Genomic DNA, 27,230 nt, shown 5'->3' with positions numbered 1-27,230 from the left:
TGGTAATAACATTTCCTTTCAGTTTACGGAGTCTTGAATCATAACTGTAACAATAAATTCTACCAAAACTAACTGTGGAAATCAAGCCAAAGGAAAGAGATGCTCTAATAAAGTTCTAGTTGTTACTTTCTTTGAGATTCTTAACAAAATGGTTGCCTCTTCTACAGCATAAGGTGCTACACTAAATACAAAGCTCATTACTCTTATTCACTCCAGCCGAACCCTTAAAAGAACGTATAGATTTGGCAGATATTCTTTTAAACGGCTTCAGAGGTGCGTAGGTCTAAATTTGCCAGCAGTCCTACAGGGTACGAAATATGTGGTAATTTTCAAGCTCGGATTCCACTAAAAAATATATTTTATGGTGGTCTTAAGTCAAATGCAATTGTAATATCCCTATTAAAGACAGTGTTACCTCATACTATTTGAAAATAGTGTTATCAAAGGATGGTTCCAGTACACTGCCAAATACAAGTTTATGTATTCACACCTTTACAATTCAATATGAAACAAATTGTGCAAAAATAATTTCATTCAATTAATCAACACAATTTAATGCATGCAATAATAGACAATGGATGCATGAATTAGTTCTTAATGTTTTCGATAACAGACGAGGTGAATGCATTAGTTCATCTTTAGACAAATGTGTAGATGCATGTTTTATTCTTACACTGTGTCCTTGGTGCTATAACTCCATGCAATGTAACCACTCGAGAAGGTAACGCAGGCTTAGGTTTCGATCTCAGGTTAAGGTTTCTTTCGATGGCAAGGTGCACATATTAAGGGAACTATTTTTGCACAACTTATGTTTGATATTTAATTGCAAAGTTGCTTCCACAAACTAAAACTCTGTTGGTGAATGTTCCTTCAAACCTTTGGCCTCACCCGAGTTACTTCTAAACATTAATTTAAAAATTAATACAATTTGCATTGGAAAACATGCATCTCCCCAACAAAACCACCATTTCCAGTGTTTGCAAGTAAAGACAAGCACTCACGCCCTCAAGAAGGTTGGCAGGAGCACTGCAAGCTCCACTCAGCGTCTGATGAAGGAATTCTTTCCAGTCAGAGATCTTCTCCTTGATTCCTAAGTGAAGGAATGAAAACAATTACTTGTACTGGCGTCTAAGCCTTTGCATGAACAACTGTAGCACCTTATAACCGATTTACTTAATAGTCATAGTGTTGCAGTATCAGCAGGTTTAGGCACTGAGTAATACCAAACACGGTCCTCTATGCTTCACTGCACACAATAGCCCCGCTACCTGGCACCCACATCCAAGCAGAACCACAAAAAGAAAAATCAACAAACAATGGTCCAGAATATTTACCTCTCAACCTGACAACAAGAAAAAACACTTAAATGCCTGGCCTGGATACAAACTTAATTGTGTCACACCTTTAGAATTTATATTAGGACCTCGGGGCTGCAATTCTCCCTTCTGGAGGGACTGAAGCCTCCTCCCACCGTTTTCAAATAAATACATTCTGATAGCGAGTATTGCACAGTAGATTATTTTCTTGTTCCACTCCCTATTGCACGTAATAATATAATTTGCAAGCGTGAACATTTTCCAAGACATGTTTTATGGCAACCTATAGGTTTGAGGGTCTATAGGTCAATGAAAAGCAAGGAGCAAAGATGTCACCACAGACCTTGCTCCTCACAAAGTGAGAAGCGTTTGTGTTTAACTGTTCAGTGCAGAATAGCTGGCCCCAGTGCACCAGGTCCTAATATGGAAACACCGCAGTATAGCTGCATACTTGAGGTCTAATACGCCTGCTTGTAGAAGATAATCTGTTGATTCTGGGATGGTAAAATGATGAGTGAGATTAACTACAGGGAGTGCACAGCTACAAGTCTTTTACGTCATGAACTCAGTCGTATTTATCTAAACAGTTTTTAAAGAACACTGAGAAACTACAGGCCGACTTGCTAAAAGTCAACACTCATAATTGTTACATTGTACTTTTTCGTATTTTTTTGCAGTTGTATTCAGCGCAAACTTGGCAAGATGGCATTAGAGCAGTTTACTAGAGAATCAACCAGATTAACTTGCACATTAAGGCACTGGGACATTATGGGCCAGATTTAGTGATCAGTGGACATATTACTCCATCACAAACATGACGGATATCCTAATCACCTTATTACAAGTACATTACAATATGGCCAGATTTGGAGATGGGTGGATGGGTTAAACAGGTTCTAATGAGGTGAAACTTTTTTGAAGATTTTCATGAAGCTCATAGACTCTCTGCTCTGCCACTGCTCGTAGTTGAGAAGAAACTGCCCGCGAGCTCACATAACATGCGATACGATAATGTCACATTAGTCCGATAATGTCACATTAGTCGGCTTGCAATATAGATAGAGCACTCCTGAAAACTACAAATGGATAAATATAGACTTGCAATAAAAACTGTGACAAGGGGTAACAAAGCAACATGGGATCTGTATGCAATGGATACAGAAAAGTATGGCCAAATCCCTATATAAGCATCGAAGGGGCAGGCGTCACACCTGCAGAATGCACAATATATACAGCAAGCCATATCAATGATCCTAAACGTTTATAAGGGGGGATGGAGATTAACGCACAGGCATCTACCGGGGAACCAGCTACTGTAAATATGTTTTAGGGACAACCCAGAAGAAAGAAAAAAACAGTCCTCAGGGAGCCATTATAAAGCTCTAATTTGTTTTAAATTGCCTTTGTTATTTTATATGAAAAGACTAAAAGAATAAACCACATTAACAGATTAACAGTGCAGCATGCTCCCCAATACACATATGCGATATACAGGCCACAAGATGCTCAGACCGGGAGGAACTGAGAGGTGTCATCCATCGAGTTACTTTTCCATCCAGTACATCGTACATTGGCACAGATCTGGTCCCCGTGTAGCTGACTATTCTGTACCAGATTCCCCCCTGGGGATGGGGGGATGCATCTCCCCAAGCCTGTTACTTACTGCTCCAAATGTTTCCATTCTTCTAAGGAGACCTCTCATCTTCTGCAAGGGGCACCTATAAGAGGTCCTAGTCCTCCCCCTCCGCTCCCACCAAATGCTCCACCATCTCACCCCATAGCTCCAAGTCATGCTCTGTGTTATCGTCAGTCCTCATTCTTTCAGCCTACACTTCTCTGCTACTGCCCATTCCTGTAGGTATGTCAGCAATCTCTCCAGTGGTGGTGGGAGGTTTGTATAATCTAATGAATTGCAAGGCGCCGACTGGCTAGAACCATTCCCAGTAAATCAAATCTATGCCTCCCCGTTATGGGGTTCGGCAGAAGGCCAAGGAGGTAATGGTGAGCCATTATCTCTAGCCCGGCTACACTGACCCTACAGAGCTTCCGCGTCACCCTAGCCCAGTAGGCTTCAAGTTTGTAGCATTCCCACACCAGGTGGAGAACATCTGGCGCACCTGTCGGTGCGGTCAGGAAATATTGTATGCACACGCTGTGGCCTGAGATGAGCGCAGTGTAGATAATAGACCTGTGAGAGCTTAAAACACACAGTACTGGTGGTATCCAGTGCTTTAAATGGGCCGGTACTCACCGGTACTGAGTACCGGCACGTTTCAATTTTCTTCCCTTGAGTACCAGAAGTTTTCAATACAGAAAGGAGAGTACCGGTACTCATAGGAGCTTAGCAGCACGCATTTCTTAGCTATTCCCAGACTGTCAGTGAATCACAGAGCACCTTATTGGCTGGCTGTGCGTGTGATCAGGCAGCAGAGCTTGCGCTGCAATCAGCAGAGAGCAGTATCTTCACTTCCTTGACTGAATGAACAATATGTGCGCATTAAACGTGGTTTACATCGCCATTTTACACACAACCACCCATTCTCATTGCACGATTATGTTTAGATTAGTTTTGTTGTGCCGGCTGATGCAGGCGCGCAACGCTGATCAGGATCAAAGGGCTTCAGCCCACCCCCAACAACACCAACCGCCCAACCCCCACCCCCGTCGTGTGGGGCAGCCCCAGATGAGACAGCTTCCTGGGCAGACACTAAGCTGGTCCCGAGCACTTTACAGGTCTTTAATGGACCATTTACTTGCTAACGAGGGCTTATCTCACCCCTTCTTAGAGCCCCTGCGTCTCCCACTCTGCATCTTGCTGGAAGAATCACCCCACCCCAATGTTTTTAGTAGCCCCCCTCCTCACCCCGAAATTTGGCTCTAGTTGCACCTCTGGGCTGATATATGCACAATCGGTCTGCCCCTCCTGGTCTGTTACGATGTGGATTGGAGCAAGCCGATTGTGTGCCCGGGCGCACTTTAGCAGACACAGGTGTTCCGGCTGGGGCTCCGACCAACATTAATCTTCATTGAGCTTTATCTCTCCCGTCACGATGTACAGAGGGGAAAGAGGTGGGCCTGCGCTTCTCCACAACCGCTTGGATTAGAGAGAGAAAAGGTAAGAGAGGTAGAGAGATTGAGTGATTCAGAAAGAGGACAACGGGATGGGTAAAGACCGGGAAAAGAGATGAAAAGCTCCAGAAAGACAAGAGAAAGAGAATGAAGTAAGGCAACTGAGTAAAGGAGGAGAGACACATAGGAGAGAAAGAGACTGAGCAAGGGAGAGTAAGACAGACAAGGCAGGGAGAGAAAGGAGAAATGTGGATAGACGAATATAAGGAAGGAAAAAACAGGTGCATGACATGAGGGACAGAAAGTAGAAACTAGCATGTGAAAGGTTTAGGAATGTGAGATAGACAAAAGTCAAGAGGTGAGAATATATGTGTGGGCATGGAAAATAAGTTTCATGGGTAGGAGGAGGAGAGACATCAAGAAGAAAGAAAGGGGAAAATGCTTGTGGACACCATGTAGCAACGCATCACCAAGGGAATCTCGAAAGGCTCTTTTTGATCTTTGCTTGGTTATCTGGCAACTCTAACATAACCTTTAAATGGTTCAGTGTTTGAATAAGAGTCCTACAAGAATTCCGTAGGGGTGTAAGCAATCTATTCTAATGTATACACCTCATACACTTTGCAGCTTCCATTTAAATGCTGACCTAAAAACAAATATAAAGGATATAGACGTAATTAAAAAATCAGCTTCAAATGTAAAACATAGTTTTTTTCTTTTAAAGAGTGTTATTCTCATCAATATCTGTGTCACAGCTTCAAACCTTTAAAACAGCTGACTTTGTACTAAGATTCTTTGAATGGCACATTGCCCTGTGCCTTCAGTATGCACATGCCTACCTGTCGGGATGTGCCTCTATACCCATGCTCTTGACTGTGCATAACTGAGTAAGTGAGTAGGTCTTCGACACAGCCAAATCTGTAATCAAGGAAAGATGCATATATTGTACATCCTCCAACAGTTGAGAACCCCAGAGTCTGACCGGGCCTGTTTTGCGTGCTCCAGGTGGGCAATCACTTTACCTCAGTCAGAATCTTATTGAAGAGTGAACTTAAAAACTTTCTCCAACCCACCACCCGATATGTAATGCTTCTTTCTCTCTTCTGAACTATCACTCCTTATACAAACTTGCAGTGAGGCAACTTATCTTTTGCTCTCAAAATTTGTCAATCTCCTAAATAGAAAGGGAATAATGGTTTATTATTGCGCATGTTTTTTCACAAATTGCCCACAGTATCCATAATTGTGCATAATGTGACAATCCAATAGCTTTCATGAGCCATAAGTGCAGAGTCACATTGTACACAGGAAATTTGAAAGTTACCGTTAAAATTACCCTTTTGTGCAAGCAGAGCCACAAAGAATGCTCCACAGAAGGCAGAACAGTTGCTGATTTACCGTGCACAGTTGCACAAAAAGAAAATCCTAAATGTTTGTCTCCCAACCACGCCCTTAGCCACGCCCCCATCCCCACCCCTTCCGTTAAAGCTGGTGAGTACCTGCACTTATTTTTTTCCATTTAAAGCACTAGTGGTATCTTTCACGTGGGCACAAGCGCCCTTCCACTCACCATGAGTAAGTATTTGTCTAGATCCGATGGACAACTATTGCGGACATTTGCCATGTCAATGTGCCTGTCTTCTTTCAGGGCCACATATAGTTGGGAGATGAGGCCCTCTGTAAGAGCGCGGATCGAGCCTGACACTTAAGAGTGCAGCAGGATTTTTTTCTGACCTACCCGGAACAAAGTCCCAACTTCCTCCATAGTCACAAAGGAGCAGTTTATGTATAGGTCTCCGCTTTCCGACATTCACCCGCTGACCAGTGTGATATGTCCATCAAAGATAGCATTTTCAAAAAAAGGTTGCAACCTAAGTGAGGGGGAGAATCTTAGCAAACGGGGATCTACCCAAAACTTGTTTAACTGTCAGTCCAACACCCTGGCCGCGCCCGCTCATCAACAGTCAGGGTAGTCTTCCAACAAAGAATAAAAACTACCCCATATCTAATATTTATACAATTCGTTAAGATATCAGGAATAAGCAATGTCCCACAGAAATAGATTTTATTTCATTTATTATCAAAAAAGATATATTTAATTAAAAAAAATCACATCATACTTGTAGATATGCAAGGAGTATATTACTGAACAAATAGACAAAATACATACGTAACATAAGAGCCCAAAACATTTTGAAAATTACAGGCTGTACATGTCCCCAAAACATAACATACAGAAAAAAACACCATTTATAGTAAGAAAAGAACAGTGTCACATTAAATAAAAAAAAGCACAATTTACAAATGACACACAATATATTTAGTACATAAACAACGAAAATGCGCCAACTCGCATTTCGGGGGTACCAGGTACTTTAAACCATCCTTCTTCAGGGCGCTGAATTGATACTTTCATTCAGGGGTAAGGAGCCATCTGTCATCATAAATATGCAATAACGGGCTCTATATAATGTAAGCACAGTATTTTTCCAGAGATGTGCTATTCCGAATGGACTCAAGGGGAACCATCTAGTGGAGGTTGGAATATTCTTTCGGTAGAGTCACGCTGGGTGCCTTAGTTACGCCTGATTTATTACATAAAAAAGAGGAATTTAATGAAGTGAAATAAAGTTTGGCAGCAATGACTTCAGGAAATCAGCAGGCCAATCTCAAAGTGGAGCAAAACGGCACTTTAAAGAGTTCCAACGGTAAGGGCTGCCATATCGGTACATCAAATATATAGCACAAGTAGGAATAACGAGATTCCGTCAACACTAGAGATAATGCCGTCTGTGTTGTTTTCTCTCTATACATGGTTGTTTTTTTCTGTTTGTTATGTTTTGGGGACATGTACAGACTTTTCTACATGTTTGGGGCTCTTATGTTATGTATGTATTTTGTCTATTTGTTCAGTAACATACTCATTGTATATACAAGTATGATGTGACTTTTTAAAAATTAAAAATATATTTTTTGATAATAAATGAAATAAAATCTTTCTGTGGGACATTGCTTATTCCTGATATCTTAACGAATTGTATACATATTAGATATGGGGTTGTTTTTGTTCTTTGTTGCTTCTCTCCCTGGTTCTCCCCTAAATATTGACATTTTCAGGGACCCTCTTCTGTGTTTCTTTAGGTCACAGTCTGCCACCAGGCCAGCCAGAAGACCCTTTTCCCATTTATTACCATCGGCACACCATAAAGCCATGCACCTCAGAAGCCCAGCCATGCAATATCATTGCAGGTCCAAGACACCTCCCTATGTAAAGACTGAAGGGCACTACGATCCTCGTCCGTACCCTACCGGTGAGTGCTCTATACAAGAGCTACACCCAGGACAGGAAACCCAGCCCCAATCCTATACACCTCCCACAGGTACAGCCAATCCAGGGTATCGAAAGCCTTTTTCAGTATCTAGTGCCACCTTCATGTCTGTCCCCTGAACAGAGTGCAATATATACAGGCAATGGAGGTTCATGTGCATACCCGTCTTTACATAAACCAACAATGGTCGCCTCTCACTTGGTGTGTCACTACATGCCAAAACGTCATCACCAGCACCTTATAAAGTATCTCTGTGTTCACATTCAGCATGGACAACGACCTAAAGAACCCCAGATCTCTCGGATCCTTGTCCGGCTTAGGAAGCATCATAAGGGCCTCACACATATACGATGGCAAAGTTCTTCTGCGCTTGGCCTCCAAAAATGTCTCCAGTAGCTTGGGTATCAGTAAATCGGAGTAAGCCTGATAATACTCGACCAGGAGACCATCAGGACCCAGGCACTTCCCACAGGCCATGTCACGTACGGCTGCTTGTATTTCCTCTGTCCAAACCTCCCTCTCTAATTCCTTCCTCTGGGCCTCTGTAAGCCGGGGCACAACAATGAGCTCTAGGAAGCGTCGCACCGCATTCATGGTGCCTCCAGCCAGTACCCTATACACCTCCACAAGGTGGTCACTGAAGAAAGCATTTATTCCAAGCTGGCCCACTATGGGAGTGCTGCCCATGCGGGACAATGATGATAGCCATCATCGTCAGACAGCACAGCCTCAACATAGTCTCCTACGCCGACGACACCCAGCTCATCCTCTCCGTCACCATGGATCCCGTCATCGCAACATCGCATCCTGGATGAGCAGCAGCTGCCTCAAGCTCAACTCGAAGAAGACAGAGGTCCTCCTCCTCGGACCCTCTCCCACTGCATGGGACAACACCTGGAGGCCCACCGCCCTCGGCAGCCCACCCACAACAACCGACCACGCCCGGAACCTTGGCATCATACTAGACTCCACCCTCTCCATGACCTGACAGATCAACACTGTCGCCTCCACCTGCTTCAACACTCTCTGCATCCTCCGCAAGACCTTCCAGTGGATCCCCCCCGAATCAAGAAAGACCGTCACCCACGCAGTCATAACCAGCAGACTAGACTACAGAAATGCCCTCTACGCTGGGATCAACAAGGCTCCAGACCATACAGAAAACAGCAGCCAGACTAGTCCTCGGAATCCCTCGACAAGACCACATCTCCCAACACCTGCAAGACCTCCACTGGCTCCCCATCGAGAAGAGAGTGACATTCGAGATACTCACCCACGCCTACAAGTGCCTCCATATACCCCAATACCTCAACAATAGAATATTCTTTCATGCACCAAAGAGAAACCTCTGGTCCGCCGCACTTGGTGAAACCCCACACATCTGCAGAGCCAGAACGGGTGGGAGAGCCTTCTCGTACATCGCGGCAAAGACCTAGAACGAGCTCCCGGTCGACATCAGGCGCGCCCCCTCTTTGCACTTCTTCAGGAAGACCCTCAATACCTGGCTCTTCGACTGACCGGAGCTGCTTATCCTCTGCTCTCCTTCTCCCCTACATCCCTCCCAGCACCTTGAGACCCTCACGGGTGAGTAGCGCGCTTATGAAATCCCTGATTAATTTATTGATTGATTGGTAAGGTAACTTACTTACTTGTTTCCCATGGTTTTCAGCTTCTGTTTCACTCCCCCAAATGTTTGTTGCAGCTGTTGCACACGTTGTATATAGTCTAGGAAGATCCGAATGGCACTGTTCTACAAAGGTAGGGTTCCCCATCAGCCGAACCGTGTGAAAGACAGCGTCTCTATCCCTATAATTAAGGAGTTTTTCAATTAGTGTCTGCGGGCTCTCCCTCCCCAGCGGATGCGGCCCTGAAGTCAAATACAGCCAGGCCAGCTACCGGTAATGTCGTCATGATCCATAATTCCAGAAAGCGTTCTGGAGCAGTACCCTCCATTTCCTTGGGAAATCCAACAAGAACAAGTTACCTCTCCGGGTGCACCCCTCTGTGTCTTCAGAGTGCAATTCCAGCTTTTGGGTCTGTCATAAGGCTGGCAACAGGTGTCTTAAGAGCAGTCAGTTCCTCCTGCAGCTTATTGACTTGCTGTTCCGTCCCCAAGGATCTCTTGCCAACATTGCGAAAGTCTACCCTCAGCTAGTTCACATCTGTGGAGACCAAGTCAACCTTCGCTTGCACATTCATGCTGGAGATCTTGATTGCCACCAGGATCTGTGCACTCATGAGGCCCTGTGGATCATGCAGGTCCCAGCCCTGCTCTCAGCCGATGGGGCCTCCCAGGACCAGAGGCCCTAAATTGGTTTACTTCTGTCTGCTGGGTGCCTCGTAGTGGTCTGTCTTTGCCCATTTTCAACCTCTTGGACAAGTCACAGTGTTTTAGGAGGCCAACAACTCACTCAGTCTCGCTGGTCCGCAGCGTGCAACTTCACTCTGCCCAACAGCATCCAGGCGGGTAAGAGACCACTGCCAGCAAAGGCCAATTTCTCCCAGCGCATGTCAGCTTGATTCGAAGTATCACCACCTACAGGGAGCACTCCCTGCCCGCAGTTCCCGTAACCGTAGATTACCCAGGGGCTCCCTAGTCACTCACCTGAGGTCTTCCTGTGAGTTCACGGTCCAAGTCACTCCTTGTTAGTGCTGCCAGTCAGCTTTTTGCCAGTCATGCCCCCCGCATCTACCCCCCCCCCCAGTATAAAGCTCTATGTAGCTCATCCTGATTTAACGGGAGAATGGAGTAGGAGCATATACTAAAAATAGAGCGACAGAAGAAATACCAGGTCAGATCTATCCAGGAGTGACAGGTGTGCAACATGCACCATGCACTATTTGCAGGCAGCCATCCTACTTGCCCTACAGTGTCCACTCAGGTACGACTGAAGTGACATGCAATGTATACAGTCACCATCGTAAATGAAGGTGCGGCTGTAGAGCAGTCCATGGCATGTAATGGAAACAGGCACCATTGTAAATGATCCAAAGTGTCAGTTCAGGAGTAAAGAGTAACCTAAAGGCACACTGTTGCAAAGTCATCCTCTGCCCTGGGCACCCCCAACTTTTTGCTGACTGGCACAGGTGGTAACGGACTCTGACTGACCCGGGGCTCTTCCTAACCAGACCCAGGGTCCGTGGTATTCTGAAGACACACTTAGAATACAGTGAAAATACCTATATACACTAGGGTACACTATGGGCTAGGGTAATCCTAGGATTGAGATGACCTCCCCTAAAAGACCCAGGAACATAATTGGGCAGGGGGGTTGAAACTACCTTTAAGTCCTTAGTGTATAATAGGGCATGGCAGTTTAGAGGCCAGCAGCCTTTTTTGTACTTGCATGTGTGCACTGCTGAAGCTGGAGGTCAGTTTAAAAGCAGCCCTGTGTAGCAAATTGTGCACAAACTCGACGTTGGTGTTTGGGGCACTTTAAATTATTAAACTACAATGTTTGGGCATATTAGGTACCCCCAGGGTCTCCCCTAGGTGCCTATGGGGTGAGGGTCAGGTAAGGAGGACCCTTATAAAATGACCCCCCTTCCACCCATGAGGCATCTAGGAGAAAGTCAGAAGACACCAGTTTCATTTACAACTCTCCTCTTCGAACCAAGCAGATGCTAGGCTTAATGATGGAATGGGCAGATGCAAGGGAGAGAGGCTATGGAAATTAGCCATCCTGGTGGTGTGTTTAGCCAGCTCTTCTCTCCCTGCTAAAAATTGTGACATACTGAATTTTGGAGAAATAGTGCTTTCAGGAGACCATTGTGCCACACTTTGGAGGAATTGGACAAGCCCTTGTTTGTTGTCCTGCACCTCATTGGACAGGAGTGCCCTCCTGCTTGACCCCAGAGAACACTAAATACGTATCTGAGAGAAGCAGTGCCTCTCAGATCTGCTTGAACCTTAAGAAAGAAGAAGGGTCCACGCTGGAAGTTTGATTTTTGTACCAAGCCGGCCCTGCACTCTGACTGCATGCACCTGCTGCACAATCTGAATTAGCAGCCCTGTGGATCAAACCAGTTTCAAGAGGACTAAAGAGTGGGCTCCCTGCATGCTACAGGTTAACAGAAGTCACCTGGACCTTCACCACAAAGAATCCTCAGCCTGGAGTACTACTAGTACCTTCTGTATCCCTCCCCGTTCCTTCTGTATCCCTCCCCGCTCCCGCCTCCCAGCTGCCCCGCCCACCCGTGCACTTGGCCTTATATGGCGACCGTGCGACGCAGGTGAGTGTGACCCACTTGTGGGACACCCCCACGCCGCACGGCCACCAGCTGCTGCGTGTGCCCCACTGCCTTGCCCTCTGCCTCGCTGCCGGCTGACTCTGCTGTTGCTCGTTTCCGAATTGTTTTGACCGCCATTTGTGCCTGTTTCGTTTTCCCTGTCTGAGCCCGTGTTAGCGTCTCCTCACTGTTGCTGTTGTTAGTTTTGAATTGTTTTAACCGCCATTTGTGCCTGTTTCGTTTTCCCTTTCTGAGCCCGTGTTAGCGTCTCCTCACTGTTTGCTGTTGTTAGTTTTGAATTGTTTTTATCGCCATTTGTGCCTGTTTCTTTGTTGTGCCCGTGTTTAGCGTTCTCCTTCCTGTTTGCCCGCCTACCTCGCCGCCCTCCGTCTTCCCTCCCCGCTCCCCGCTTCCCGCCACCGCCGCCAAGCCCAGCCCCTTTTGCCTTCTGTATCCCTCCCCGCTCCCGCCTCCCAGCTGCCCCGCCCACCCGCGCACTTCGCCTTATATGGCGACCGTGTGAACGTGCAGCGGTCACGCGCAGCGGGCGCGCCGATTGTGCGCCGAAGGCGTGCCAAAGGTAAGCCCGTCTACGCCCGTCCGCGCCTGGACCGCGCCCAGTGCCAGGACCCCTGGCCCTCGAGGACCCCGACCGACCCGCCTGACGTACACCGCCGCCACCCTCACCGCACTCAACACCGGCCGAGTCCCGGGATGCTGCAGAGCCACCCCACGACGCACCCACGGACCCTTCAGCTGCAACAACTGCAAGTTCACCTGCATCCGGACCCGCCCGACACCAGCACCTGCCAAACCGAACACCAGCAGCAACCACCTCAAGTGCATCCTGCTCAACACCCGCTCCGTCCACAGACACGCCATCGAACTCTGGAACCTCCTCGACACCACAGCCCCTGACGTCGCCTTCATCACGGAGACCTGGATGAACGCCTCCTCAGCGCCCGACATCGCCATCGCCATCCCAGAAGGATACAAGATCACCCGGAAGGACCGCAACGCCAACCAGGTGGGAGGAGGCATCGCCATCATCCACAAGAACACCATCCGCATCACGACCAGCACCGACAACACCCCACCCTCCGCCGAACACCTGCACTTCCAGATCCACACCGACCCGAAGACCACCCTCAGAGGCACCCTGATCTACCGACCTCCGGGACCACGCACTCAATTCAGCGAGGACATCGCCGACTTCGTCAGCCCGCACGCCCTCCCCTCCGCTGACTACATCCTCCTGGGGGACTTCAACTTCCACCTGGAGAACAACAACGACTGCAACACCAGCACCCTGCTCGACAACCTCGCCAACCTGGGACTCAAGCAGCTGGTGTCCACCCCCACCCACCTCGCCGGACACACACTCGACGCCATCTTCTCATCCAGCAGAGACATCGCCTTCAGCCACGCCACAGAACTCCACTGGACAGATCACAGATGCATCCACTTCACCTTCAGAAGAACGACGACCCACCACCTCCAGCAACAGGATGCCCGAAGAAGCTGGAACAAGATCACTGCCGACCAGCTCGCCGCCTCCCTGAGCCAGCACCCCCCCGCCAACTCAGCGAACCCCAGCCAGGCCGCCGACAACCTCACGAAGTGGATCAGCAACTGCGCGGACGAACTCGCCCCACTGAGGACCCCGCCCAGCAGACCCGGCAGTAAGAGAGCCCCATGGTTCACCGACGAACTCAAGAGCTCCAAGAAGAACTGCCGAGCCCTCGAGAAAGCCTGGAGAAGGGAACCCACGCCGGACAACAGGACCATCCTCAAGCTCGCCACCCGGAAACACCACCAACTGATCCGCATCGCAAAGAAAACGGCTTTCAAGAACCGACTGGACAACAACGCACACAACTGCAAGGAACTCTTCAACATCGTGAAAGAGCTCTCCAACCCCAACGCCGGAAACAACAACATCACCCCTTCGCAAGACCTCTGCAACTCCCCCGCTTCCTACTTCCACAACAAGATCGCGGACATACACGACAGCTTCAGCGCTCAACCAACGCACGCCACGACCGCAGGACCTCCACCCACCACCACCCTCCGCGCCTGGACCCCGGTCAACACCGAAGACACCGTCCACACGATGAACTCCGTCCACTCCGGATCTCCAACCGACCCCTGCCCCCACCACGTCTTCAACAAAGCCGACACTGTCATCGCACCCCACCTGCGGGACATCATCAACACCTCATTCGACACCGCCACCTTCCCCGAGAGCTGGAAGCACGCCGAACTCAGCGCTCTACTGAAGAAACCTACAGCAGACCCCACCGAACTCAAGAATTACCGCCCCATCTCGCTACTCCCGTTTCCAGCCAAAGTCATTGAGAAGACCGTCAACAAACAGCTGGCCACCTTCCTCGAGACGAATGGAGCCCTCGACCCATCACAGTCCGGATTCCGTGCCAACCACAGCACCGAGACCGCCCTCATCGCCGCCACCGACGACATCCGAGCCCTGATGGACAACGGGGAAACAGCGGCCCTCATCCTCCTAGACCTCGCCGCAGCCTTCGACACGGTCTGCCACCGCACCCTAGTGCAGCGCCTCAGCAACGTCGGAATCCAGGAGAAGGCGCTGGAATGGATCGTCTCCTTTCTCGACGGAAGAACACAAAGAGTCCGCCTACCACCGTACAAGTCAGAGGCCACCAAAGTCATCTGCGGCGTCCCTCAAGGATCCTCACTGAGCCCGACTCTCTTCAACGTCTACATGAGCCCCCTCGCGGCCATCGCACGCCAACACAACCTCAACATAATCTCCTACGCCGACGACACCCAGCTGATCCTCTCCCTGACCAACGGCCCCGCCACCGCCAGAGCCAACCTGCACGAAGGGATGAGAGAGGTAGCCGAGTGGATGACGACCAGCCGCCTGAAGCTGAACACAGATAAGACGGAGGTCCTCATCCTGGGCTCCTCGCCCTCCACCTGGGACGACTCCTGGTGGCCCCCCGCCCTGGGCACCGCACCCAAACCGACGGACCACGCACGCAACCTGGGTTTCATCTTGGACTCCTCTCTCTCCATGACCAGGCAAGTCAACGCCGTCTCCTCGTCGTGCTTCAACATCCTGCGCATGCTTCGGAAGATCTTCTGTTGGATCCCCACAGAGACCAGGAAGACCGTCACCCAGGCCCTCGTCACCAGCCGACTGGACTACGGCAACGCACTCTACGCCGGAACCACCGCCAAGATCCAGAAGAGACTCCAGCGCATCCAGAACGCCTCAGACAGACTCATCCTCGACATCCCACGACACAGCCACATCTCCGGACATCTAAGAGACCTGCACTGGCTCCCGGTCAACAAGAGAATCACCTTCCGCCTCCTTACCCACGCACACAAAGCTCTCCACGACCAAGGCCCGAGCTACCTCAACAACCGAATCAACTTCTACGCTCCCAAACGCCACTTCCGATCCGCCAGACACGCCCTCGCCGCCGTCCCACGCATCCGCAGAGCCACCACAGGAGGAAGGTCCTTCTCCTACCTGGCCGCCAAGACCTGGAACTCCCTCCCTGCCGACCTGCGCCTGACCCAAGACCACCTCTCCTTCAGGAAGAAGCTCAAGACCTGGCTGTTCGAGCAGTAGCGGCACCCCCCCCCCCCCCCCCCCATAGCGCCTCGAGACCCTACGGGTAGGTAGTGCGCTCTATAAATGCCCATGATTGATTGATTGACTAGTGGATTTGTAAGGGTCTTGTCCAAGTGGACTGTGGGAACTGAGGTCCCAAACTTTCGTGGAGATTCGAGACCCTTGGATTGTGTTTTGGACACTTTGGAGCAGCAAGAGGAACTACAGGGAGGGATTTCTCACCGAAACCGGCCTGCTGGAGGAGGCTACACAACATATTGTGAAAAATCCTTCAGAAAAGTTGCTAAGTGTGAATTTGTCCCTGTCAGAGGCAACCAAATGCCCAAGGGTGGCACTATTGGTTTCTAAGCATGAGAAAATGTTTAATCTTTAATAATTCATATAACTGGCTCCCTACAGTGGATTGTTTTCCTTTTGGTGTCATTTTACAGATACACATATTTCCACTTTCTATATATTGGTGGTGAATTTTCATTGTGTGTTGTGTCTTAATTAATTACTGAACTGATGTTTTTAAATGCTTTACATACCTGCCTTTGAAGTTAAGCCTGCCTTCTCGCAGCTGAGCTACCAGTTGAGCATGGGAATAATTTTCTAAGACCTATACTGAGCCCTATATTGATAACAGTGGTATTATTTCCAGTGGTAAATTATCTGACCCTACTAATTCCCCTTTCCAACACAAGCACATGAGAAATGTAGCCATAACTAATGCTTTTTACAGTCTACTTAGAAGTGATAGAGGGCAATACACATGCATGTACTGGTTTCAACTTGCCAAGGCCCAAGAAACCCCAAGGCACTCTTACCAATGCCCAGTAAGGAACGTAACCTAACAGCAGCAAAAGGTCTTAATATTTATGAAAATGCCCCTTTTCTCTTTGTCTTAGGTGACGGAGGTCAAAGAAAAGTCCATCACCAGGAAATGGCGTTGAAACTCGAAAAGTTCCCAGGAATGGGAAGTCGTCCTTGAAAATGAAGTAGGTTTCTCTTCCTATTACACTTTTTTGCTTTTTTTCCGTATGGGAAGATCTCTTAAGAGACTGTCCCTGGAAGGTGACTTACCTTTGGAAGAGGGAGCCTGTTTGGGGATCTCCCTATAGTCCTGAAGATAATTCTAACTCTAACTCCGGCTCACTGATGAACTTTGCGTGCATGGAGGCACAAGAGTCGCAGGCTACGGCATCACGCTCGACCCAGGACACTACTATCAGTCATCACAGGGTCCAAAAGGGACATCTTCTTGTGGCACCATCTGCAAGGCTTAAAACCATAGCCTCTTTGCAAAGCCATTTCACTATGTCAATGTTGAAAGCTGATACATTTGTTTTGAGATATGGAGAGTCAGCTCAAGACCAGGTTGATAAGATATGGAAAACAGGAACTGACATAAGCACGTATGTTAGTGCCTAATATACACCAGTGACATCACGTCCAGAGATAAAGTCACATCTGGAGAAGCGAGGCATCACCTGTTGGTGCTGAGCAGGCAGCGCTGGAGAAACATTTTGTGGCCCAATCTGAAGCCAGAAATGAGCCTTCATAAGGTGAGGTATCTGCTGGAAGACGTACTCATCAGAAATAGATAGATGTGGTAAATACATAGCTTGATAAACAATTCTAGCCTAAATAGGCAGCCAGTGCAAAGTCTACAATAAAGCAGAGTCCAAGGAACATTTTACGGCGCCCAGTGGCAGCATTACAATTATTTGAATGCAAATCTGTGTTCCTTGGTCTAGCCCAGCCAGATCAAATTAACAATCCAACTGAGATCCAGTTAGTGCGGCAATTGCTAAAACATAACCCTGACTGGTCAAGCAAGATACAATATTTCTCAGGAACATAAGTAAAAAAACAGAACGAGGGATGCTTTGGTGAGCCAGTAAAAGGTGACTTCCAAATTTAAATCCTATCACACAACCCGAATGGCAGCTGAGCAGACCAATAAAGGAAGAGAGCTTATCCAAAGCCCTTCCACTAATGTATATATGTATGTCATTTTTATGGCTGAGTTTTTCATTTGTTCATTGCATAAATTGTAATTGGGTATTTATAGAGTGCACGGCTACTCCATAGAGTTTCCCGGCGCTAATAACCACTGAAAACAGGCAGAAAAAGGACACACAACTCCCAGATAAATGCTACATATCAAAATAGCCAGGTCTTAAGCTTCTTCCTGAACTCACCTAGGTCAGTTATCTGTCTGAAAAGAGTGACCACCCCTGCGAGAACGGGAAAACCTAGGAATGGTCATCAAATACTGCATCGAAGACCTCAGAGTCCATTTCGGGCATAAGGCTGTATCCTTTTCCTGATATAAAGGGCCCCATAGTTGTGAAAGGCCTTGCAGGCCAGGATGAGGGCCTTAAACTGGACCGTCTTACGCACCGGCAGCCAATGAAGCGATTTTAGGTGGAGAGTCATATGGTCCCTGGGCGCGGTTATAAGAATTGCTCTAGCCGCCAAATTCTGGATAACCTGGAGGTGGCTTAGAAGGTATTCTGGCAGGCCCAAATAAAGGACATTGGCATAGTCCAGCCTAGATGAAATAAGGGCCTGAATAACCGTCTTTCTGAGGGAGATCGGCAGCAGGGGGAGAAAATTTCTCAACATTTTTAAAAGCCCAAAGCAAGTACCGGCCACAGTCTGAATTCGAGTCTTCATGGACATGTTCAAATCCATCATTACTCCGAGGTTTTTTACAGAAGTGACTGAACACTTGGGAGGAGATATGTCCTGTGGCCACCAGAGGCGCCACTCCATACTCCTGTCGGATCCGAAAAAATAATCTCTGACTTTTCGGAATTACACTGTAGTTGACTCTCCCGAAGTCAGGAGAAAACCTCAGTTAAACAGATGTTTATCTCACTGCCTCGAAACGCGCTGCCCTTCTCACTGGTAAACAGAAGTTGCGTGTCATCGGCGTAAGAGACTATTTTAGCGCCATATTGCTCTGCTAAAAGTGCACGTGGGGTCATACACATATTAAACAAGGCTGGGCTAAGCACTGAGCCTTGTGGAACACCCACTTCCATAGGGGTGATACGGGCTGAAAACGGAGGGGACCATACAGTTTGCTGGGAGCCACTTAAAAGAAAGAAGTGTACCATTTGTAAACCGTGCCACCAATCCCACACTCCTGGAGTCTTTCCAGGAGTTGGTCATGGGGCACGGTATCAAAGGCCGCCAACAGATCCAGTAGTACGAGTACTGTGTTCCCCCCCACTATCCAAGGTGGTTTTGATAGTTTCTGAAACTTCTAGTAGGGCTGTCTCTGTACTAAAGTTAGATCTGAACCCAGACTGACTTGGATGTAATATGTTGTTAGCCTCGATAAACTCTGTGGTAACACCGTTTACATATTTCTCCAAAACTTTGGAGAAAAAAGGCAACAATTAAATGGGCCTGTAATTACTCGGCATCAGTGGATCAGCTGTAGGTTTTTTTAGCAGTGGGAGAATTCTGGCGTGTTTCCAGCACTCCGGCATTCTTCCCTCTGCCAGTGACGAGTTCAACACTCGATTCACCGCTGGATTAATTACTTCTGCAATAGACACCAGTACTTGCGCTGGACAAGGGTCCATAGGGGAGCCAGATTTCAAAGCCTTCATTATCTCGAAAGATTTATCCAGATAAATGGGCGGAAAATGTGAGAGACAGACTCCACGCATAGAGGTCCTCCTGCTGGGGATCACTATACATGATCCCACTGCCCGGCGCGAATCCCTAAAGGAATCTTGGATATTTTTAATCTTCTCAAAAAAATACTGAGCTAGACTATTTGTCCAGTCACTAGTTGGAATAAAAGGGCTGATCATAGCGTTAGGAGAAGTAAAATCTTTAACGATTTTAAATAATTCCTTACATTTATTCCCCGCCTGTTCCACTTTGGTGGCAAGAAAGCGTTTCTCTAGGTCAAATGTATAAAAGGATGTCAAAAGACTTCATAAAGATATCGAGAGACTGTAGATTGTTGTTAAGCTATGGGATAAGGCAGAACCCTGGGATATGAAACAGTTTAGCTGCTTTGCACACAACTGATAAAGGGCGGATATTTATTTCCCGAGTTGTACTCATGTAACAGGGCAGGGGCCATTCAAGTAGCTACCAGTTTTAGCGACTACCTGGCAGACAAATTGAAGCAGTAAGTAAAAATAATAATAAATCGAAGCTAAGTCATCTTTAGCATAATTCTTGCATTTGAATAATGTGTACAGAGATATAAAGGAAAACACATTGGACAGCCCCCCTCACTGCAACATTTGATATCGAGGAGGAGAGATAGAACGCCAGTCTTCTTACGCTCTTCTTCTATCCTGGTGTAAGATACAGCAGGCAAAGGCCTGTCAGCTAATTGGGTTTATTTTCTGTAATCAGGAGCGACAAGCTGTGCAGAACACTAACTGAAGCACAATTTTAATGTCTGCAGCGCCCACGCCATGGCAGACAAGAAATTCTGTACCACCTTCCCACCTGATGTGAAGAGGCTAAATGACATGGTGAAATCAAAACATATTCCTAGTCAATCACAAAAACATCAGGAGAGCATTCCAGCCCCGCCCAATCAAAATGCAAACATACTTAGGCACCTATTAATGGTATATTTGGAGTAACTCCTGCTATCACTGAGGTCCTTCTTGACAAAAATGTCTCCAGTTTACAGCCATCTCAGTAAACCCACATATATACATCTCCTACATGGTAATACTGCAACCGCACAATGTAGCAAACTCTCCTCTCCCCGTGATTACGGGCATCACAAGACAAGCCAACGAACAGCAACTATGACACATTGATGAGACTGGACCCTCATCCGAGTTCCTTAGTCTACTAGGATTGCAGATAGAGGCAGTGGAAATGGAAGGATGCAGTTAATTTTGGCTGTTACCAGTAAAAACAAGCACTGGCAAAGTCAACTGGTCTCGGTTTGATGTACTAACTTCTGCGTTAGCACTTTAGACCGACACATGATAGGGAATCGGCAGGATCAGACAGAGAAGCTATAGTTGTAAAACAGTCCCTCATGACGCAAGTGCTAGAGTAGAGGCAGGAGGAGAAACTCAAACAGCCAGTAGTATTAGGTGAGGGATGAATACCCCATTATGTGGACTTGAACGACAAAGTCTCGAGCCAATGGTTGAAATGGGAAGACCCAAAGATCACGCTTTCTATATTGTTACCAATATTTCTTTTCGACAACTGTGCTTTCAAAACCCAAATTATTTATCCTTTTTTAATTCTTTTTAATTTATGATATTTTTTAAGTGTGAACCTGGCCCCGGCAGGACGGCAGAGCACTGTGCTCAGAAAAAAGGAGACAGAAATTGTGACAAACATAGTGCACGTTCAATTTTGCAGTCACCCCTTATTCTTTCCCTGTCTTCTGTTCTCATGTGAACATCTGATCGTACAGTGAAAGCATGCAGGATAACCTTCAAACCCATGCAAAATACAATACTGTCTTTTGATCTTTCATTTATACATATAGGCCATTCCACATCTGATTACATGGCTCTGTTCGCATCCCTGAAGATGCTACTCATGCCGCACAACATGTGCTGGTTGAATATATGTCCAAGGGTATGGGAGTGACCGAGGATTGAAAGACAGTCAGTGTCGATCTCTGATCCTCTGAAACACTAGGAATTTCTGAAGGCACAAGGCACAGCCATGAAAAAGAGTGCATTCAATAGCAGATTCCTTTATTTCGACAGAGACAGAAAGAACACTACGTGACTAACACATGAACTATAGAGCTGCACAATACATGTAGTGAAAAATAACAATAAATCATTCTGTTCAAATGAATATTTAAGCAAAAATTAACTCCCACATAAAAATTATAATGCTTCAGACAGAAGTCCATAAACTGTGTGAAGAGTTTTGAGTTTTTTTTGTGTTGTTATAATCTGTAATGACACGTGCAAAATATTTTTTAAAGTAAAGGCAAATCCATATATGCATGCCATGAAACCAATATATAGAAATCGAGGCATAGCCAGTGTGCCACGGGCCCTAGTGCAAGAAAGGAAATTGCCCCCTGCTGCTGTTCGATTTTTAAAAATACAGAAATAATCAGAGTTCCCTGGCCCCTCAGGCCTCTGGGCCCTGGTGCACTGCACCGACTGCACGAATGGAACCTCTGCCCCTTTAAAGAAACACAAGAAGACCCCCACACTCTTAAAAAGAACTAAGATGTCATTCATACCTTCCGGCGGCTTGAAACACTTCTTGTTCTGCTCACACCAGCCCAGGGGGTGCAAGTTTGCCGTCAAGATGTCACACCAAAAGTCTGCCTTTCGGTCTTCACCGTAGCCATCATACCGAAGCAGCAGGAGCTGCCCACAGGTGGTGATGACAGTGGCGACCCAGTAGGCATCCACTTCGCTCTTCACTGCAACCTCTAATTTCATGCCAGGAGTAAATCCATTCTGCAAATTGGTATCCACCTGTGCAGAAAAACAGCATGTCAAACACTGAGCCAACAACGACAAGATCACACAGGGAATTAATACAAATCCAAATTAACTGACTTAATCGATGATTGGTATTCATCGTGGTCCAGGTAAAGCTATCGTTCAGGGACCAGTCAGGAAGAAGGCTATGAGTGAGAATTCTTGCATATCCATCAGGCTCTCTGAACTGAAATATACTGCACTGGAAACTATGCTATTCTAATATAGATCCTGTTCTTTTATCAGTTTCCTTTCAATGGGAGAGCTTACCGGGGGGACAAGCGCCGACAAAGCCAACAGGTCTGGCTTTAGAGGAATGCTCTTTGTGTAATGTGAAGCATTACAATTAAATAGCATTAGAAAAGATGTGTATCTGTGTGGAAGCAAAGCACTATAAAATAATATTGGTGTAGAATAAAAGGTCTGGTGACAGTTGTACTGTCAGGCCAGACTTAAAAATCCATTTGTACTGCTGCCAGAGAAAAACATAAATTATCTAGTTATCTAAGACACTTTAATAGCATTCCAGTGCCATTTGGGTGCTCCTGAAAGTTGAAACTTAAATAAACAAAATGATCATACCTGTGTGGAAGGCAGGCACTATTTTTCTGGAAGCATGCAACTTCGGCCCAGTCTGCCCAGTCAAAATATGTACTCCTGACTCCCAATATATAGAATGAGCCAAAGCCCTTCTCTAGTGATGTTAAAATAATTGTCTGGCAACAGCTACGATGTGAAACCAAACCATAAAAATGAAACAGGCTGTGGAGTTTTTAGAGCGATTGCTCTAAACTAAAATGCTGAACTGTAGGACAGAAGAAAATGGCGCTCTGAATTTTCCCCGTTACTAGATGTTCAGGAGAAGCAACAAAGTAGCTTCTGCTTCAGGGTCAACACCATAAGTACTTGTCCTGAGCATATCTGATTTTTGTTTCAGGACACATTTTATTGATTTTCTGAGAACAAACAGAGCAAATTAGGCTGCACATATTGTCGGTATCATCAGCAACAGCCTGCCTAACTTATATGTTTTCTTAACATATACGTATATGAATAAAAATCATCAAATAGAAAGAATACAAGTTGATGGAAGTGTTTTGGATATAAACATCTGAAACATAGTACCTTTAGTGTATTTCAAATAAACTTTCAAGATTTCAATGTGGAAATCACAGAGCGCGATTGCTGCCCGGGGCGTCCAAGCTCTAAGAACCAACAGAGGTGGCCTGGCAGAGTTGCTAGCAGAGATTACTGAGGGAGGTGAAGAGGAATGTCTTTAACTGTTTTCGGAATAAAGAAAGGTTGGGGTTAGCTCTAAGATGGAGGGGGAGTGTATTCCAGGTCTTGGAGGCATTATAGGTGAACGTCCTGCCGCCAGACCTTGTCTTTTTTATTCTTGGAGCAATAGCCATAAAGGCCTGGCTCGAGCGAAGGCTTCTGCTGGGTTGGTAGTGGTTGACTAGGTCACGGGTGATCATAGGACCTGTGTCCCAGAAGGCCTGGTGGGCAATGCACCTGGCCTTGAAGAGGATTCTCTGACGCACTGGTAGCCAATGCAGGCTGATCAGACCAGCTTTGGCAGATTGTCTGCGTGGGAGCTGTAGCAGTGTGCTAGAGTTTCTTAGACACTCTCTGGCAATTCTAGCGGTAAATACAATTTTCTCAAAAGACAAAGCAGCAGTCCATCCCTTTTTTCCAGGCCTTTATAGTCAGGACCTTTGTCTTATTCCACTCACAGGATATATTGCTACAGGTAAACATTACGCCAACTACATACAGGTTCAGTTTGCCTTTGGGCTTCTCACCCTCTTGCTGAAAACCTGGAATGGCCATGATGAGGGTAAAGCAACTTTAAACTCCTGGATAGATGCCAACTCAGCTTGCACCTTATCCCAGAACTCTCTTCCTTAGCACCACTCCAGAGGGTATGATTGAATATTCCCTCTCCTTATTACAATCTACATAGGCAGGGGTTCCCCATCAAATGCACAGCAAATTACTTGGATCTGTGAAAGTAAACCCTGTGCAAAACTAAGTTGCTTCAGCATTCGTGTGCATTTTGCCACAACCCCCGTGGTGTGCACAAGATCTTCACCCCATTCTGGAAATCCTCAAAGTGGACCAAAATAAGTTACGTAGCTTCCTCTCAGTACCTGCATGTAAATTGCTAAGCAAGGTAATGATTTATAGTCTGCTCTAGGAAACAATTCTTCCACTAGTACCCTCGCTTTGACTGAGAAGCGATCAGTTATATCATGTCACTCTAAATAAAAGCTTGGTACAGCATGTCAAATCCATAAAAAAAATGAAAGAATTCTGATTGTGTTAAAGCAAACGTACAGATGTGGCACATGGCAAAGTCACCATACATTTCTCTCCAAAGAGAAACTATAATAGGTCTCATGTTACATCGCCAAACTACGTATCATCAGTGAAGGAATCTTCCAATGGGGACCAAGCCCAGACACATATTGTGAAGAGGGGAGCAGACCAGTAATACCCTCTGAAATGAGGCATGGAGGTGCCCCCATCCTATGTCAACCAACAGTTTCATCAGCGAGATTCTTGGAGAACCAGGCCCTCAAAATAATGAGTATAACTATATCAACCTTCTAGAAGAAAGACCCAACACTCAGTTAGATGTGTTGTGTTGAACATATGGGAATCAAGGGAAGGATGTAATTTTGAACAGCACAGCTCTTGCCAAGAATGGACTAAATTAATTTGTTCTTCCTCACCACCACTGGAACCAAGCTACACCGACTAAAGAGCCACAATCAGGGTGAGATCACTCTTGGGTTGCTTATGTTCTGGTTCAGAGAGGACCTGGCTTGGAAGTTCGGGCTGGACTATTCCTATTGAGAAGGGTTGTTAGAACCAGTTCGCCTAGTTGGCTGAGGTATGCACCCTCTAGTCAAGGTAAGCAAGATACACACTAAAAGATAACCTGTGCTCACCACCCTCTGGTAGCTTGGCACAGAGCAGGCAGGCTAATCTAAAGAGGTAATGTGTAAAGTATTTGAGCAACACATACACACACACACACACTAAGTAATACAAGGAATACATCACAAAAAGACTCCACACAGTTTGAGAAAAATAGATTATTATATTCTGAACAAAACAAGACTAAAAGACAAAAATCTAATGTTTAGAAGTTGAGAAGTGGAATTTTAAAAGAATAAATACAGTCAAGCTCTAAGAACCAAGTAGTGCTAAAAATGTTACTTCTTGTCAAGCTGGACCAGGATAAATCTAAAGTTCAGGCCAAGCACGATGGAAGGTAGGCCGGCTACGGAACTCAGACAGGTCCTGCTGACAAAGTATTGTGGATGGAGTAAGCGTCGGCGTCGAAGACATCATGGGAAGACTCAAAGGGGTGCTGCATCGTCGATCCCATGGATCGAGGGAAAGCGTTGGCACCGATCTGCGCAGGTGATGAAAGCTTCAGTGTTGAAGCCCTTTGTCCTTCAGACACTTCGTCAAGATCAAGGTGATGTTGTTGATCAGCTCCTGCGTTGGCATTGAAAGGCAATGCGCTGGTTTCGGCTGGAACAAAGGTGTCATGGCGTCAATTTTGAAGCAGAAATGGTTGCAGAACCCACTTCTGAGAACCAGGGCTGAATTGGCAGCTCAGGCAAAGGAGGACTCACAGGCAGGCTCTGAGACTTCAAGAACAGGGGGCAAGTCAACAATCTCTTGGAGATCACTTTGGAGTGAAGGCAGCGTCCAGCTCTCCTTCAACATAGTCAGAGAGCAGCAGGGCAACAAACAGAAAAGCACACCTTCCTGATCAACAGTCCAGTTGAGTCCTTTAAACAGCACAGCTGTTCTTCTGGCAGACCGTCAGTTACAAGTCTAGTAATGTCTGATTTTAGGGGGTTAGAGACCTAGTACATCTACACAAAAGTGTCTCTGATGGGGGGCGGGGGGGGGGGGGGTAACTTCAAAGCAGCTCTCTTTAGTCCACAAGTATCCCTTTCAACCCAGTCCTCTGACTGCCAGGCTAACTATGGGGGTTAATCAGACACTACCTATTCAAGTGAAGAGTTAGCCCCTCATTCCATCCTGCCCATTAGAATGCAGTTGTATGTAGATGGGTGCTTAGACACCTATCCTTCCTGTGTTGTGGCTGTCAAGAGGGAATGCACAAAGTGTATCTGTCGCCCACCCCAGAGGTGCATTGGAGGCAGGCTGTCAGGCACACAAAGCTAGGTGTATAAAAAATGTCCACTTTCTAAAAGTCTTTTATACTATGGGGGTTGGGTCTGTTATCACAGCCATTGGTAGACCACACTCAATAATAAGAACAAAAAACCTTGGCTGGTAATGATTTTTGACAACTTCGTTTTTCTTTGGTTAAGGAACTTAATTACCTTGGCTGCGTTTATTTATAACCTTGCTGATTTAAGAAAAAAAGATTTTTTCATTCAATAACCATTTCTTATATTATAAACATTGGATTACATAAACCAAAAGTTGTATGGGCCATATAGCCCTAACTGATTAAATAAAGAAAGAATGATAATCCATCAATTACAAAAGTGACAGGTTTTTTTGGGTGCACATGAATATTTATTAAACTGACACTGCACCTATATTATACTCAAATACATGAAATTATATTGCTTCATTTGCACAGTTCAATAAAACCAAGAATTAACCTTTCACTCTAGTGGGCTTTTATACCAGTCTTGAGGTTTATTTTGCATGTAGAGTTCAATTTTTTTCACTTCTTTGGACTCCCAAATTCTTGCAGGTGCTGTGCTTACAAATTCTGGTATAAGGCAACTGTCTCAACTTTATGGGTTGCCTGTATGTAGTTGTCAAGTCTCGCAACTCCCTATTTCATTAAGGATGACGTGTTTCAACCCAGTGGGTGAGCGGTCTCTTCGGGAAAAAGGCTGGTTTCACTAAAGGGATAAGAAGCAAATAACTGTGATTGTGATATCTTCAATATTTGTTAGTTTATATTCTCTCCTTTTGCTTTTTTTTTACATTAATTACCTCTTATTTTTAAAACATGATTAAAAAGCCTTCTAGTTTTTCAATTCTTTTAATCAGGTTCTGAATTGCTGATCAAAAAAGAATACATCAAAAAAAAACATTAACTTATGTTTGGAGTCTTAACTTTATATTTATTGTTTTTGCATTATCAAGGACCGAAAGTGAGAATGTACTTATTTAACTTAGTCTTGGTGCG

The 27,230-nt window shown here is 46.2% G+C and overlaps 1 protein-coding gene across 1 annotated transcript in view; it reads right to left on the bottom strand.

The window, feature by feature from the left end:
• SFMBT1 (Scm like with four mbt domains 1) overlaps positions 1 to 27,230 on the bottom strand; it is a 433,177-nt gene that overhangs the window by 136,862 nt on the left and 269,085 nt on the right. Inside the window, exons 5-6 of the mRNA XM_086939186.1 lie at positions 21,781 to 22,021; positions 1,002 to 1,090 (exon numbers count right to left, since the gene is read on the bottom strand). Of these exons, the coding sequence (XP_086795312.1) occupies positions 1,002 to 1,090; positions 21,781 to 22,021 (330 nt within the window). The remainder of the gene's footprint in view (positions 1 to 1,001; positions 1,091 to 21,780; positions 22,022 to 27,230) is intronic.

Source organism: Lissotriton vulgaris, chromosome 9 (assembly GCF_964263255.1).
Source record: "Lissotriton vulgaris chromosome 9, aLisVul1.2, whole genome shotgun sequence".
NCBI classification, from domain to species: Eukaryota; Metazoa; Chordata; class Amphibia; order Caudata; family Salamandridae; genus Lissotriton; species Lissotriton vulgaris.
This window is presented reverse-complemented; position numbering and strand designations above follow the sequence as displayed.